Source organism: Muscardinus avellanarius, assembly GCF_963383645.1.
Source record: "Muscardinus avellanarius genome assembly, chromosome: 13".
NCBI classification, from domain to species: domain Eukaryota; kingdom Metazoa; phylum Chordata; class Mammalia; order Rodentia; family Gliridae; genus Muscardinus; species Muscardinus avellanarius.
This window is the reverse complement of record NC_137799.1, coordinates 13,213,751-13,229,417: the sequence shown is the minus strand read 5'-3', so window position 1 is coordinate 13,229,417 and position 15,667 is coordinate 13,213,751. Positions and strand designations below refer to the sequence as shown.

The 15,667-nt window shown below is 45.3% G+C and overlaps 1 protein-coding gene across 1 annotated transcript in view; it reads left to right on the top strand.

The window, feature by feature from the left end:
- OR5C1 (olfactory receptor family 5 subfamily C member 1) overlaps positions 1-13,125 on the top strand; it is a gene marked incomplete at both ends in the record, with an annotated part of 30,308 nt that extends 17,183 nt beyond the window's left edge. Inside the window, 2 exons of the mRNA XM_080708886.1 lie at positions 9,675-9,798; positions 12,127-13,125. Of these exons, the coding sequence (XP_080565012.1) occupies positions 9,675-9,798; positions 12,127-13,125 (1,123 nt within the window). The remainder of the gene's footprint in view (positions 1-9,674; positions 9,799-12,126) is intronic.
- Positions 13,126-15,667: the final 2,542 nt, after the last annotated feature.

Sequence of the window (15,667 nt, the reverse complement as noted above, 5' to 3'; positions counted from 1 at the left end):
TTCAGATAAGAGGATAAAGACAGGTAGCATAGTGGAAGGGGATGGAAGAGGGATAAGAGGAGGAATAAAAAGGGCTGAAGGTAGAAAACAGATCAAATAATGTTATTTCCATATATGAAGTATCACTATCAATCTACCTCTGAGATAAACCTCCAGACCTATTTTATTTTTATTTTGAAACAGAGTCTCACTAAGTTTCTGAGAACTTTGCAAATTATTGAAGCTGGCCTCAAACCGATGGTCCACCTGTCTCAGCCTCCCAAGAAACAAGATTTCAGGTATGCAGCACCACACCCAGCTAGAAGTTACAATTGGGTATCTTGATGTAAAAATGATAAATAGGCCTTCCTCATTTTACAACATACACAAAAATTAATTCCAGAGAGAATAATGAGCTATTGCTAAAGGCAAAATTATTAACTTTGTAGAAGAGATTACTGGAATATATCTTCCTGAACTTAGGAAGAAAGGACTTCTTAAGCAAGATAAAAACAAAGCACTAAAAAATGGGAAATATGGGTGAAGTCAATAAATTAAAATAAAAAAACTTTATTTGAGGAAAAGAACTCTGTAAAAAGGATGAAAAGGGCCAGGTGTGGTGGCACACACTTGTAATCCCAGTACTTGGGATGCTGAGACAAGAGGATAAGAGGTTCTCAGCCAGCCTTATCTACTTAGTGAGGCTCTGTTTCAAAATAAAGAATAAAAAATAGGGTTTAGGTTATAGCTCAGAGGTAGATTGCCCCTGGATTCAATCTCCAATACCATGAAGAAAAAAATCACACTGAATGGCCTCAACTCCCCAGTCAAAAAACCTAAAGTGGCAAATGGATTAAAAACCAAATCCATATATATATATATATGCTGCCTACAAGAAACACACCTTACAAGTAAAGATACTCACAAACTAAAGGTGAAGTGCTAGAGCAAGGTAATCCATGTCAATGGAACTCAAAGACAAGCAGGAGTAGCAACTATGAAATCAGACAAATTAGACTTCAATCCTATACTTATCAGAAGAAACAGAGCAGGTCATTTTTTACTGGTAAAAGAAATAATCCAGCAAGAGGAAATAATAATAGTTGACATTTATACCCCAAACATAGGTGCAACCACTTTCATAAAACAAACTATGACATTAAGTCACACATATATCCTAATACAATAAATCTAAGAGAATTCAACATTCCTCTCACACTGCTAAACCAATATTCTATTTAAAAAGTCAGTAAAGATGCCTCAGACCTAAAGAATACCATAAACCAAATGGACCTATTTGACACGTACAGAATATTCCACCAAACTACAGACAGAAGAGTTTACATTTTTCTCAGCTGCTCACAGAACCTTCTCTAAAATAGACAACATCCTGGGCCACAAAGTGAGCACTAGCAAATTCAAAAAATGTGACATACTCCCCTGCATCTTTTCAGACTACAATGGAATTAAACTAGAAATCACTATAAGAAGACCCAGAGTAATTACATAAACACATGGAGACTGAACACCATACTGCGAACAAGGGATGAGTCATAGAAGAAGTAAGGTGTGAAATTAACAAGAACCAGGCAGGAGTCATCACAATACCTGAATTTGTTGATTGCTGGGGTTGGATCCAGTGTAAGCATGGGTCTCCATGCTTTCCATAGACTGAGCCTGCATCTCTCCCCACCTATGTAGGTGGCAATTACTATGGGACCATACCCAGGGTATACATTGGGGTCCACGTTTTCCAAAGATATGGCTAGGGTAGTCTGACTTCTTCTGGGTCACCACAATTGGGTGGTTTGTGGAAATCTCCAGAGGCCCTATTAGAGCACTGTGCCCTGCAGATTGTAGGCTTCTTTGACCTATTGGCTCTGGGAGCTGTCTGCTAATGTGTGCCTCTGCTGTGTCCAACAGTAGACTCCACCCCCATCTTCATCAGGGTGAACCACAAAGTCTCAGACCTTGTGATTCTCTTGCTTGCTGCATGAGTCCTTGCAGCCATGTGGGTTGATATCCCTCAGGGACAATTAGTTCCCTTACAGTGTTGTTGAGTGCTGCCTGGATCTCTGGAGGGTGAGATGGGCTTGGCCATCACTGCCACAGGTTCTAGCCAAGCATCTGGGCAGTTGGCTCTCTGTGGAGCCTGGAACGAGGGCAAACTGCTGACAATTCCAATGAGCTTCAGTCACTTGCTTCACATAAAGTCATTGGCTTTTTTTTTTTTTTTTTTTTGCTGGAAGTCTCTGGAGGGCACAGTGCCAGCAGTCCTAGCACAGTTAGGCAAGATGGTACCACTGCAGCCCCTGCAGCTGCAGCTGTTCCCCAGGGGAGGCATGCATTCTTCCTGAAGGATATCAACCCACATGGCTGCAAGGACTCATGCAGCAAGCAAGAGAATCACAAGGTCTGAGACTTTGTGGTTCACCCTGATGAAGATGGGGGTGGAGTCTACTGTTGGACACAGCAGATGCACACATTAGCAGACAGCTCCCAGAGCCAATAGGGCAAAGAAACCTACAATCCACTATCTTCTGGCTTTGTTTCCACTCCCTTTTAATTTTTTGTTGCTTTGTTCAGTTTTTTGCTGATTTTTTTTCTTTTGTCAAGATGCTGTTTTCACAGAAACAGAGATCGAGTATCAGCACAACAGAGTTGTGCTGCTTCCTTCAGTCACCATCTTCCCAGAAGGTCTCCCTTTTGCTATTTTTTTAAAAAGATGAATCAAGCTAGGTGTGGTGGCACACGTTTGTAATACCCGCATTTGGCTTAAGAGACCCTGTTTAAAAATAAAAATATAAAAATATAGGTCTGGGAGTGTAGCCCAGAGGTAGAAGGGCTTCTGGGAACCCCAGTACCACACACACACACACACACACACACACACACACACACACACAAAAGATGAATCAAGCCAAGCATGGTGGCTCTGCCTGTGGTCCCAGCTACAAGCGTGCGCCACCATGCCCAGCTATCATTCTATCTTATTGATATTTTTATCTAAAAACATGGGCATTCATTTAATTATCATCTTAAACAGTAATCTGTTTTATACCATCTTTTGTAGGTAAGATAGATTGACAACAAAGATCAATAAATGTGCCCATATATTCCCAGAATAACACCTGTGCCTTCTGTAGTTTACACATATTTTGGTTCATTTTATGGATTCATAGGGTCACAAAAGAAGAAATACAAATGGCTAATAAATATAAGAAAACATGTTCAATATCATAAGCAATAAGAAAGATGTGAATCAAAACTATACTGAGATTCCATCTAACTCCAATCAGAATAGCAATCACCAAGAAGTCAAACAACAGTAAATGCTAGAGAGGATGTGGTAAAGGAGGAACTCTTCTCCAATGCTGAAGGGGTTACAAATTAGTGCAGCTGCTATGGAGACCAGTGTGGATCCTCAGAAAATTGGGAATGGAACCACCTTTCATTTAGCTACATCACTCCTGAGTGTCTTTTCAAAGGAACTAAAACCCAGTCATTATAGTACTAGATGTGTGTCCATGTTTATAGCAGCACAATTCACAGTAGCCAAATTATGGAACCAGCCTAGGTGTCCATCAATAGATGGATGGATTACAAAATGATGGGATATACACACAATACTCAGCAATAAATGAAAACAAAATAATGTCATTTGCAGGAAAATAGAAAGACCTGGAGAACATTATATTAAATCAAATTAGCCAGTCTCAAAAAGTGAAGTATCATATGTTTTCTCTAATAGGAGGAAGCTAGGGAGGATTGGGATACTAGAGGGATTTCAGATACTGGAGAAGAAGCCTCAGTGGAGCCAGGGAAGTTGTCTAGGGGAAGGGAGGAAGAGGAGGGAGAATCAATGAAGAAATCACTTGCATTGATATTGTGTACGTCTGTGAGAAAACCAATGTTAATCTCAATGCCCTGTATGGGGAAGGGGGGAGTGGGGAGGAAACCAGGGGAAAGCTCACAGAGTGAGCTGTGTGCATGTGTGTTACTCACTATTAACTATATTATGATGTGAGACTATAATGCATCAGTATACGTATAGAAAATAGAAAATATATATAAAGGGCTGAGGATGTAGCTCAGTGGAAGAGCACAACTGGATTCAACCTCCAGTACCAAAAAATAAAAAAGCAGCATAGAGGAGGAAGAGTTTTGCTGCAGAGGCAGGAAGGCCTCCTCAGAAGGCACTATCAGAGCCGCTCTGAAAGACTTTGGAAGTTTTCCAGTAAATTAGAAGAAGGCAAGTCATCACAAGCAAGAGGAAGAGCATGAATTGTTAGAAGAACCCAGAAAGAATTGAGTTTGTATAGAAGGGTTTCAATTATTTCCAAGCAGCTAGACATGGTGGCTCATGCCTGTAATCCCAGAACTTGGGAGACTGAGACAGGAAGATCCCAGGTTCAAGATCAACCTCAGCAACTTAGCAAGGCTCTCATAAAACTAGCAAGATGCTGTCTCAAAATAATAATAATAATAATAATAATAATAATAATGGTCTGGGGTATATCTCAGAGACAGAATACCTCTATATTCAATCCCCAGTATCAAAAATATATACACACACACACACACACACACACACACACACACACACAAAGCTGGCCGTGGTGGTGCACACCTGTAATCCCAGTACTTGAAAGACTGAGACTGAAGGGTCACAGGTTAACAAACAACCTCAGCAATTTAGAGATTTTCAGCAAATTAGATAGAACTGTGTCAAAATAAAAAAGGGCTGGAGGTATAGCCCAGAAGTAGAATGCCCCTGAGTTCAGTCCCCAGTACCAAATACTTTTATTAGATATATTAGGTAGGTAGGTGGTAGGTAGGTAGGTAGGTAGGTAGATAATAGATTTTTGATAATGATGGTGGTGATGATAGATAATGGATTGATGGTAGATGATAGATAGATAGATAGATAGATAGATAGAGATAGATGATAGACAGATAGATAGATTCCAAAGAATGGGTGAAGAGAGTGAGCTAGAATCCCTTTCATTGAGTATTATCTTTGTCTTCCCCACACAAAGAGCCTGGGGACCCTTTTAGCCAAACTTCTCTAATCTCTCCAGGTACCAAAGAGTGAGTCATCCCTGGCACTCCCCTGCCACCAGCTCTCACAGAATCCTCAAAGGCTATGGAGAAAGAGTCTCCGTGGACTCTGGGATAGCAGAGGGGGAAGAGGCAGGAGGAAACAAAGCAATTCCTTGGGGCCCAGGAAGCCTTTAAATCCCCCTCTTCCTACCTGGGGGTGGGCACATCCCTGCTACCTCCCCTGCAGTTCTCACCCCCGAGTCTGGACTGAGGCTGCTCTGCTGACAACCCCCCCACCTCCACCTCCAGGTATGTCTTCAAACCCACACTGCACACCCTCACAGGGTGGCAGCTGGTGTCTGAGCCGAGGCATCTTACATGTCTGCATGCTGGGAAGGAATAAACTAAGAATTCAGGGTTATTACAGAAGGGCAAGCCCCTTATTGAGATGGGCTGGAAGGCCAGCCCCACCAGACAGAAAGGCTTCTTGGCGGGGCCAAATCAACTGCCCATTACAATGTCCTAGAACAGTTTTTCACTTACAGATTTCTAACCCTTGCTTGTAGATCAACTGTTCAGAATTTCTACTTTTCCACCAATATTTTTTAAAACACTGGAGATTGTATCCAGGGGCATTCTACCACTGAACTGCAACCCTAGCCCATTTTATTTTATTTATTTATTTTTTTTTTTTTTGGAAGCAGGATCTAAGTACTAAGAATTTCACTAAATTGCTGAGAGGAGAACCTCACTAAATTCCTGAGGCTAGCCTCGAACCTGTGATTCCCCCCGTCTCAGCCTCTTGAGTACTGGAATTATAGGCATGTGCCACCACACCTGGCTTCCACCAGTAATTCAAACGACATCAGCCCACAGAGTAGAACAGGAGCCACTGATCTGGTCCAAAGTGCTCAATCTAAAGATGAGAAGACTGGGGAAAGAGAACTGAAAACAACTAACTCAGTAATCTATTAAGAGACCGAATTAGGGTCTCTGCCTAGAGACAGCATTTAAGGAAAGATAAGGAGATCCAAGTTCAAGCCCGGCTCTGCTCCTTTGTGTAGCTGTGGATTTGGGGACAAGTCTCTTCCTTTCTTCAGAACTCAGTTTTCTTACCGTTGAGGTAAGATACCCCACCCAGAGAAGGGAAGGGTCTGGAGACAGCTGGAGCAGAGGTTGGAAGAGCAGAGGTTGGAAGACCTCCCTCCAGGAGGGAGCCCCAGCCATGCCACCACCAGCCATCACTCCTAAAGCAAATCCTTAAGGGGTAGCAGCAGGAGGAGATGTAAAGGCTAGACACCAACAGATACCGACCCAGTCTAGGTCAGGGTGTTCTCAATAAATGTTGAACGAGATAGAAAATCAGACAAAACCATCTTCAGTCAAAGAAAGAGGTTCCACGCAGCCTTCCTCCCAGATCAGGCTCCTCATATTCTTGGAAGGGAATAATAATTCTAGGTATGGGAACCAACCATCCTGGTTTGCCTGGAACTGAGGAGTGTCTTGGGACAAAGAACTCTCTAGGCTAAAACCGGGATAGTTCCTGGCAAACTGGGGTGGCTGGTCACCATAATCCTAAGAGGGAGGGTGTGTGGACTGAATTTCCTTTGTTGCCAAATGAGATACATAAAAGTCTATATCCAAGCCAAGTGTGATGGCACATGCCTGTAATTCAAGTACTTGGAAGTCTGAGACAGAAGGATTACAGATTCGAGGCCAGCCTCAGCAATTTAGTGAGACCTTCAGCAACTTAGTGAGACCGTATTTCAAAGTAAAAAAAGGGCTAGGGGTGTAGCTCAGAAGTAGAATACCCCTGGGTTCAATCCCAGTATCATATGGGGGGAAATGGGGGCTTTAGCCAGTCCTCATAAGCAAAAAAGGGATCTACTGTCATCATTCCAAAATAATTTACTGGACACCAACTTTATGCCCAGCTTTGCCAGCTACTTGGAAATAGCATAGAGACACACAGAGCCACAGCGGAGGCGAGGAGCTGCCTCACAACTTCACCGTGTCGAGCCCTCTGAGCTCCCAGTTCTGCTTCGTTATTGGTGAAAAAAGAATCATATGATTCCTCACTTAACAGCTTGCACCAAAGTAAATACCAGATGGATTAAATACCTAAGCATAAAACAAAACTATGAAAGTACTAAAGGAAAACATAGAAGAGCACATTAATAACGGTGAAATAGAGAGACAAGTATATATGTGCATTCACATGGAGGTGAATACGTAGACTAAGCCCAGGGACTGAAAGATGGACAAACACAGGAAAGTTGAAAGGGCAAGCATCAACTTTAGGCAAAAGGGGGCCAGGAGCCTGAAAGTCCAGGGCCCTGCAGTCTTCAGTTCTGCTCTGGCGCTGAAGAGCACCTGAGAGCAAATCCAGAAGCCATTTCTTATAGGACCTGAGTCCTCCTGTTTCCGTGACAAGTCCCACATGAAACTACCCACCCAAACCTAGAATGGCAGAATTTCTCCCTATTGGTAGTAAGGCAAGAGAGAGAAGTTAACAGAAAATTAATTATGTTTTGTGCATATGCGTGAACATATACACATCTGCACGCCTCTCTCTACATATCTCTATTGAGGATCCTTTCACCAAACATTCAAACATTTCAAGGCAACTTAAAAGCCCTGAAGTCTCATCTTCCCCATTTTGCAGATGGAGAAATGGAGAGACACTCAAAGCAGCTCTCCTCACTGTGTAAAGGTAAGTAGTGTTTGCTTGCCATGTGGGCAGACCAAAACCCACACAAGGCTGCCATTAACTGGGTTTGGCATGTGGGGTATCAGCCAAGCAGCTGACTTCATTCAGGACAATGGGTAGTTGGATGGAGCTAGAATCCTGCTGCTTTTTCTATCCCCAGAAACTATCCGACTCCCACTCGGGACCCCACCCAAGGGAAGAGGGAGATGGCTAAACTCCTGTATCCCTAAGGATAGAAGAATGAAGTAGGCAAGGTCCCAGAACTTGAGATGCTCAAGAGGTGGAGAGAAACAAACACTTAGGTACAGTAATTAAGAAGAATGGATGAAGGAAACAGTTCCCGTAATGCTGTGCCCTAGCAGGGAGAGTGTGTGGGCTGAATTTCAGTGATATGAAGGAGCTATGACAATCCCACCAATATGGATGGGGAGGGGGCGGTGGAGTGGGAGCCCGAAGGAAACACACCAAGTCTGTGTGCACGTATGTCTGTATGCCTTTGAGCCTCCCTGAGATGTATAATTACGATGCACCAGAAAAGCCCATTATAAATTTTATATTCTAATGAAGAGAGAATAACTAATAAATAGGTAAATAAAATACAAAACTAAAACAATGGAGTACCATGCAGTGCAATAAAACATCAAAACTTTTTCCTCTAGTCTAACTTAAGCTTTGTGCTTTTTTTTTTTATATTGGGATTAAGCCCAGGGGCATTCTACCTCCAAGCTATACCCCTAGACCTTTTTATTATTATATTATATAATATATTATATTATTTAATATATTATATTATATTATATATATTATTTATATAACCCCTGATCTGAGTCTTAAAAGATAAGGAACCAGGCATGGTGGTGCACACCTGTAACTCCAGTACTTGGGAGGCTGAGACAGGAGGATTGCAGATTTAAGGCCAGTCTCAGAAATTTAGCAAGACCCTGTTCCAAAATAAAATATAAAAAGGTCTAGGAGTGTAGCTCAGAGGTAGAACACCCTGTGTTCGATCTTCAGTATAAGACAGACAGAAAAAGAGAGAGAGAGAGAGAGAGAGAGAGAGAGAGAGAGAGAGAGAGAGAGATGCTGTAATGATGGGGAAGGGTAAAGGTGATAAAATCCCCAAAATGGCCTGGGGTTCTTTATCTAAAACCTGAAACTCAGGCCGGGCGTGGTGGCGCACGCTTGTAATCCCCGCGCTTGGGAGGCAGAGACAGGAGGATCGCGCAGGTTCGAAGCCAGCCGCGCGCGCTGGTTTAGGAGACCCTGTTTCCAAATAAAAATGCAAAAATAGGTCTGGGAGTGTAGCCCGGAGGTAGAAGGGCTTCCAGGAACCCCAGTACCACCAAAAAAAAAAAAAAAAAAAAAACCTGAAACTCACCTTAGAAGCAATCAACACAAAATATATGAAGCAATCAACACAAAATATATATGGGGTTTTTTGGTCAATCTGTGTGTTTTTCTGTGAGTTGTGTTTTTGAGCTTTCGGTTCTCTTATTTGACTCCTATGAGCCTTTTGATAAACATTGATCTTTCACTGATGTTGGTCCATTGTGAATACTCCAGGGGTGGGTGTACCATCAGGCATGTCTCCTTGTGTACACATGAAAGTTTTCAAAAGTATACACCAAGAATCACTACTACATGGGATAAAGTAAATGAATGTTTGTTTTCCTAAAAATTCCATATTGAAGCTCTAATCCCAAATATGATAATATTTAGAGTTGGGACCTTAGGGAGGTAATTAGGTCTACATGAAGAACTGAAGGTGGTATCTTCATGATAGGATTAGTGTCCTTATAAGAAAAGAGCAAATCTCTCTCTCTCTCCCTCTCTCTTTGTCTTCTCTCTCTCAACCTCTCTCTCTCTCTCTCTCTCTCTCTCTCTCTCTCTCTCTCTCTCTCCCTCTCCCTCTCCCTCTCCCTCTCCCTCCCTCCACTATAAGGGAATACAGAAAAAAGGAGTCTGTCGGCAACCCAGAAACAGGGCCCTCTCCAGAACCCAACCATACTGGCACCCTGACCTCAAACACCCCACTGTCCAGAGCTGTGACAATAAATGTCTGTTGTGTAAGCCGTCCCGTCGTTGGCACTGTGCTGTAGCAACTCGAGCCGACTAAGACACTAGAGTATGTGCAGCTGTGGAGAACATCCCAACCTACATTGCCACAAGCATGACCTCACCAACGTGTGACAGATATCCTCAAACTTATTTATGCTTGCTGTGCTTTGTAGGAGCCCTTCCTCACTGCCATCCAACACAGGGAGGTCCCAAACATCCAAACTCCTCATATGGGCGGGGAAAGAGACTTCACTCAGCTCCGGGCTCTGCGCAGCGCACCCATTATGTCTTGGAACACACCAAGAGAGACAGGGGAGGGGAGGTGACTTTCTGGAAGCTGCACATCAGAAAGTGGTGGGAAATGGGCTCAACACGCAGCCTGCAGACAGGTGTGGTGGGGCATCCTCTCATCCCAGTACTTGGGAGGCTGCGACAGGAAGATCACAAGCTCAAAACCAACCTCAGCAATTTAGTGAGGCCCTCCACAACTCAGAGACCCTGTTTCAAAATAAAAAATAAAATAGGGCTTGAGGTGTAGCTCAGAGATAGAATGCCCTTGGGTTCAATCCCAAGTACAAAAAGACAGAAGAGAGGCTAACGCCACTAATGTCCACCATGTTTTCACTCATCTAACATGTATAGAGTGCTGACTATATACCAGACCTGGGAGATACAAAGATGAATAACGGGGCCATTCTTAGCACATGATGACATGCAATGAACACACTTATCAAATGATTAGCCCAATAGGCCAGGCAGATATGTCAAAAATATTTGCACTAGCCCGGCACAGTGGCAAATGCCTTTAATCCCAGTACTTGGGAGGCTGAGACAGGAAGATTGCAGATTTGAGGTCAGCCTCAGCAACTGAGCAACACCTCAAAATAAAAAATAAGATAGGGTTGCAATGTAGATCAGAGGCAGATCCTGGGTTCAAGCCCCAGTACCACACACAGGAATTGCAACGGGATGGTGACATGTGTTCTGATCAAGTTTGGCTTCCCTGCACCAGGCACAGACAAGGGAGAAGTTTCGTTTTCTCTAAGTAAGTCAGGTAAGGCTTCACGCTGGAGGTAGATTTTTTATCAAACACAAAAGAAGAAATGGGTTCTTGGTAGAGGAGCTTAAGTGCAAAGACCCGGGAGTGTGCAGCAACATTGCACTTGTGGAGAATGACGCTATTTGTAGTTGCGTCAGCTCGCTTCTTTCCTAGATCAAGTGAAAGCTTGGTTTGATTCAATTCACTTGACTGCTTCTCTTTAAATGCCTTTTAGGAACCTGGCCCTGTGTGGAATGCTCTATACGCATCGTCTCACTAATCCTTGCCCCTGTCCCCATATTACACAGATGAGAAAATTAAGACTTAGGTGGAAAAACATTCTCTGTTCTGCCCATGCCTCGCTGTCTCCCCAAGATCCCAGGTCTTACTCCAATGGAAAGATGTCTTCCCAGCAGATCTCAGCACCCATAATTAGTTGCCTTTTGGATCAGGAGACTACTCCTTCTACCCATCATTGTCTCTTTTCCTCCTTAGGAAACTGGAAAGGAGAATGAACTACAGTCCTGAAATGTACAGTCATTGGCCACATGCTAACTATCATCCCATTCATCACTGGTTCACTTAACACATATTTATTGAGCCAGGTACAGTGATACACGCCTGTAATCCCGGTTCTTACGAGTCTGAGACAGGAGGGTAGCCATTTTGAGGCCAGCCTCAGCAACTTAGAGAGACCTTGTTTCAAAACAAAAGAGGCCAAGGAGATAGCTCGGAAGTAGAATGACCCTGGGCTTGATCCCTGGTACCACAAAAATAAATAACTAAATAAAAATAAATAAATATTTGCTTATGTATTTATTTACCAAGCACCTGCTACGCGCCAGGCAATGTAATAAGTACTGTGAGTACAAAAATGAATAAATAAGACAGACAAGACTCCTGTTTTTGTGAAGATGAAATTGCCTCAGTGTTAGAAACAAAGCTTTTGGCCAGGCATGGTGGCGCATACCTGTAATCCCAGAATTTGGGAAGCTGAGACAGGAGGATCGCAGATTCGAGGACAGGACAGCCTCAACAAGCAGTGGGAGACTCTCATAAACCTAGGGAGATCCTAAAGTTAAAATAAAATATGGCTGGGGGTGTAGCTCCAAAGTAGAATGCTCCGGGGTTCAACCCTCAGTAACACACACACACAAAAAAACATTCTGAAAGGTCACATGATTTTTCCAAGGTCAAACAGTAATTTTGCTAGAAGAGGGACTGATACCCGAGTCTCCCAGCTGTCCTCCAGGGGCTCATGGCCTTTCTCCCCTCTCTATTGCTTGCCTGTCCTCAGTCTCTTCCCAGAAGGATGAGCCCAGAAAACTGCACCTGGGCCAGAGTGGCCCCTGCAGAATTCATCCTCCTGGGCATCACGGACCGCTGGGACCTGCGCGTGGCCCTGTTCCTCACCTTCCTGCCGGTCTACCTGGTGAGCCTGCTGGGGAACGTGGGCATGCTGCTGCTGATCCGCGTGGATGCCCGGCTGCACACGCCCATGTACTTCTTCCTGGCCAGCCTCTCCCTCCTGGACGCCTGCTACTCCTCGGCCATCGGGCCCAAGATGCTGGTGGACTTGCTGCTGCCCCGGGCCACCATCCCGTACGCGGCCTGTGCCCTGCAGATGTTTGTGTTCGCGGGGCTGGCTGACGCCGAGTGCTGCCTGCTGGCCGCCATGGCCTACGACCGCCTGGTGGCCATCGGGAACCCTCTGCTCTACACCGCGGTCATGTCGCGCCGCCTGTGCCTGGCCTTGCTGGGGGCGTCGGGGCTGGGGGGCGCCGTGAGCGCCTTCGTCCACACCACCTTCACCTTCCGCCTGAGCTTCTGCGGCTCCCGGGAGGTCAACAGCTTCTTCTGCGACATCCCTCCGCTGCTGGCCATCTCGTGCGACGACACCCGTCTCAACGAGCTCCTGCTCTTCGCCGTCTGTGGCTTCATCCAGACGGCCACGGTGCTGGCCATCGCGCTGTCCTACGGCTTCATCGCGGGCGCGGTGCTCCGCATGCGCTCGGCCGAGGGCCGGCGGCGGGCCGCCTCCACCTGCGGCTCCCACCTCACGGCCGTGGCCTTGCTGTACGGGACGCTCATCTTCATGTACCTGCGCCCCAGCTCCAGCTACGCCCTGGACACTGATAAGATGGCGTCGGTGTTCTACACGCTTGTCATCCCGGCCCTCAACCCGCTCATCTACAGCCTCCGCAACAGGGAGGTCAAGGAGGCTCTCAGGAGGAGTCGGAGTCGGTTCTGCTGTCCAGGGCCCGGCACCGGCGATCGGTCCCAGGAGGCTGGCTAGGTCTGGCTGTGAAGAGGAGTGGACGCTCTGTCCCCTTACTGTGGGTAAAGATAGATGCTCCTCTGGCTCGGATGTCTCTTGTCATTGTTTAAGGGACTATAAAGAGGGAGAAATGGAAACACCGAGGAGGGAGGCAGGGACCTGAGGGTATTCCATAGCTGGACCTGGAGCCAGAATCAAGACCGGGTTACCGTGGCTACAGAGCTACCTTAGAATCCTTTGCATTCAAACACGGATGTAGAAGCCGGCATGGTGGTGCACACCTGTAGTCCCAGTATTTGGGAGGCTGAGACAGGGGGATTACAGGTTCAAGGCCAGCCTCAGTAATTTAGCAAGACCCTCAGCCACTCAGGGACAACTGTTTCAAAAAAAAAATCCAAAAGGTCTGGGGGTGCATCTCAGAGGTAGAATGCCCCCCCCCCCGAGTTTAATAATCAGTACCAAATAAATAAATACAGTTCCTAGATGTTACCAGGAGAAGCAACATAGGCTTATATGCCACCTAGGCTTCTACAAAGGCTAGCCCCAGAAGTCCTGAGTGAGAGCCACTTTGCCTCAAGTGTTCCTAGATTCTGGCCCTTTTAAGTTTCTCTGTGGCCAGCGGGAATGCTCTTTGTTCTCCTTGACCACAGAAGAGCATCTTCAGAAGCCACTCGTGCCAAAGAGTGAATCTGTGCGTCGTGTCTCAGGAAAGCGGCTGCACAGCCCTGGGACACACACGCTCCTGCTCCTAAGCTTCTAAGAGTTGAGTTTTGCTTTGGTCAAGTTGCACTAACCCAAGTGTATGGCAGGGGTTAAGGAAAAGTCTAAATTGTGATGGTGGTTAGGGTAAGGTGAGGATCAGAGTTCAAGATGCGGCAAAGAGTTGAAGTCAGGGTTAGTGTAGCAATTTATGACTGAGTTAAATTTGTGGAAATTTGAAGATAGGCATGGTGGAGCAGGCTTTGTAATCCCAGTACTTGGGAGGCTGAGACAGGATGATTGTGGGTTTGTGGCCAACCTCAGCCACTTAGTGAGGCCCTTTGCAACGTTTCAAATTAAAGAGTTAAAAATAGGGCTGGGGTGTAGCTCGGATGTAGAATGCCCTTGGGTTCAATACCCAGTACCACACACACAAAAAAAAATTGTGGAAATTTGGTTATTTGAATTCATTTTTATTGGTAAGTAGATTTAGAAAACGTTTTAGAGTCAGAGTTTGGAAAACTTGAGACTGATGAGAGAGAATAATATTTTAGGGCTGGTATGAGTGTGTGGGAATAATTCAGATTGGAGCTCAGGTTTCATTTGCACTGCTAGATTACATTTGAATTAGAGTTTAGTTTATATACGGCATCAGTTAAGTTGGTATGTGGATAACAGTCCTGATAAGTTTGTCACAGTCTAGTTATATTAGTTAGGCTAGGGTCAGAACTGGATGAAAGTTGAATGTAAGAATATTTTAGGAGCCAGATGTAGCGGCACATGCCTGTAACACCAGGCTGAGACAGGAAGATCATAAGTTCGAAACCAGCTTCAGCCACTTAGCAAGATTTTCAACAACCCAGCATGCCCCTGGGTTCGATTGCATGCTTACATTAGCATATGGTCGAGCGAGGTTAACATCCTGACTGTTGCATAAAGAGTACACCATCCAGAGGTAAGGTTGGGTTTAGGAAGGAAGCACCATAACCCTGACTTACTGGACAACAGTAACTGCAGTCCTCCAAGTTTTGAGTTGTGTGGACCCTTTGGAACCAGAGCTCCTGGGACCTTCATCCACTTGGAGTTAATAAGTTGTTGTTGTTTTTTTTTTCCAGTACTGGGGATGGAACCCAGGGACATTCTACCTCTGAGCTACCCCCAGCCCTATTTTTTATTCTTCATTTTGAAACAGGGTCTCACTGAGTTGCAAAGGGCCTCAACTAAGTAGCTGAGGCTGTCAGCAAACCAAGATCCTCTGGTCTCCTCCTCCCAAATACTGGGATTACAAGCATTCACCACCACGCCCGGCTGGAGTTAATAATTTTTGTAGATTCCCTTTGTCTTCTTGACCCCATTTCACATGTGTTGCAACTGCCTGGGAAGCCCTTCTGTGCAGAAGCAAGACAGAGGTGAAGCTGGGGGTTTGGGAACAGAAGCTTCCAAAGAGAGGCCGAGCACATCCAATAGCTTGATCCTCCTTCCAGTCCCCTGGTTATAGCTGAGGGGAGGCTGGGGCAAGGTGTGGGACTCAAACAAGCCTCGCATGATGCCCAACAGGCTCCCCATGGAGTCTCTTCCTTGGGCCCCAACCAGGGGCTAGCCTCACCCCGCATACTCCCCTTAAAGGAGAAACTAGCCACCTGGCCCTTAGATTACAAGAAGACAGAAGGCTTCAGCCTGGCTTCCTGGGGAGGGGATGCTCCTTGTTACCAGGGGCAGGATCCTTCCCCTTAGTAACAGTGGACCGCTTGGAGGTCCCAGACTAATAGAGACAAGGATGTGGATAAGGTCTCTCCCTCCTCAGAACTGTTCCAATCTTAAACTCCAAGTTTCATAAATGAAGATCACAATTAGTCCTGGG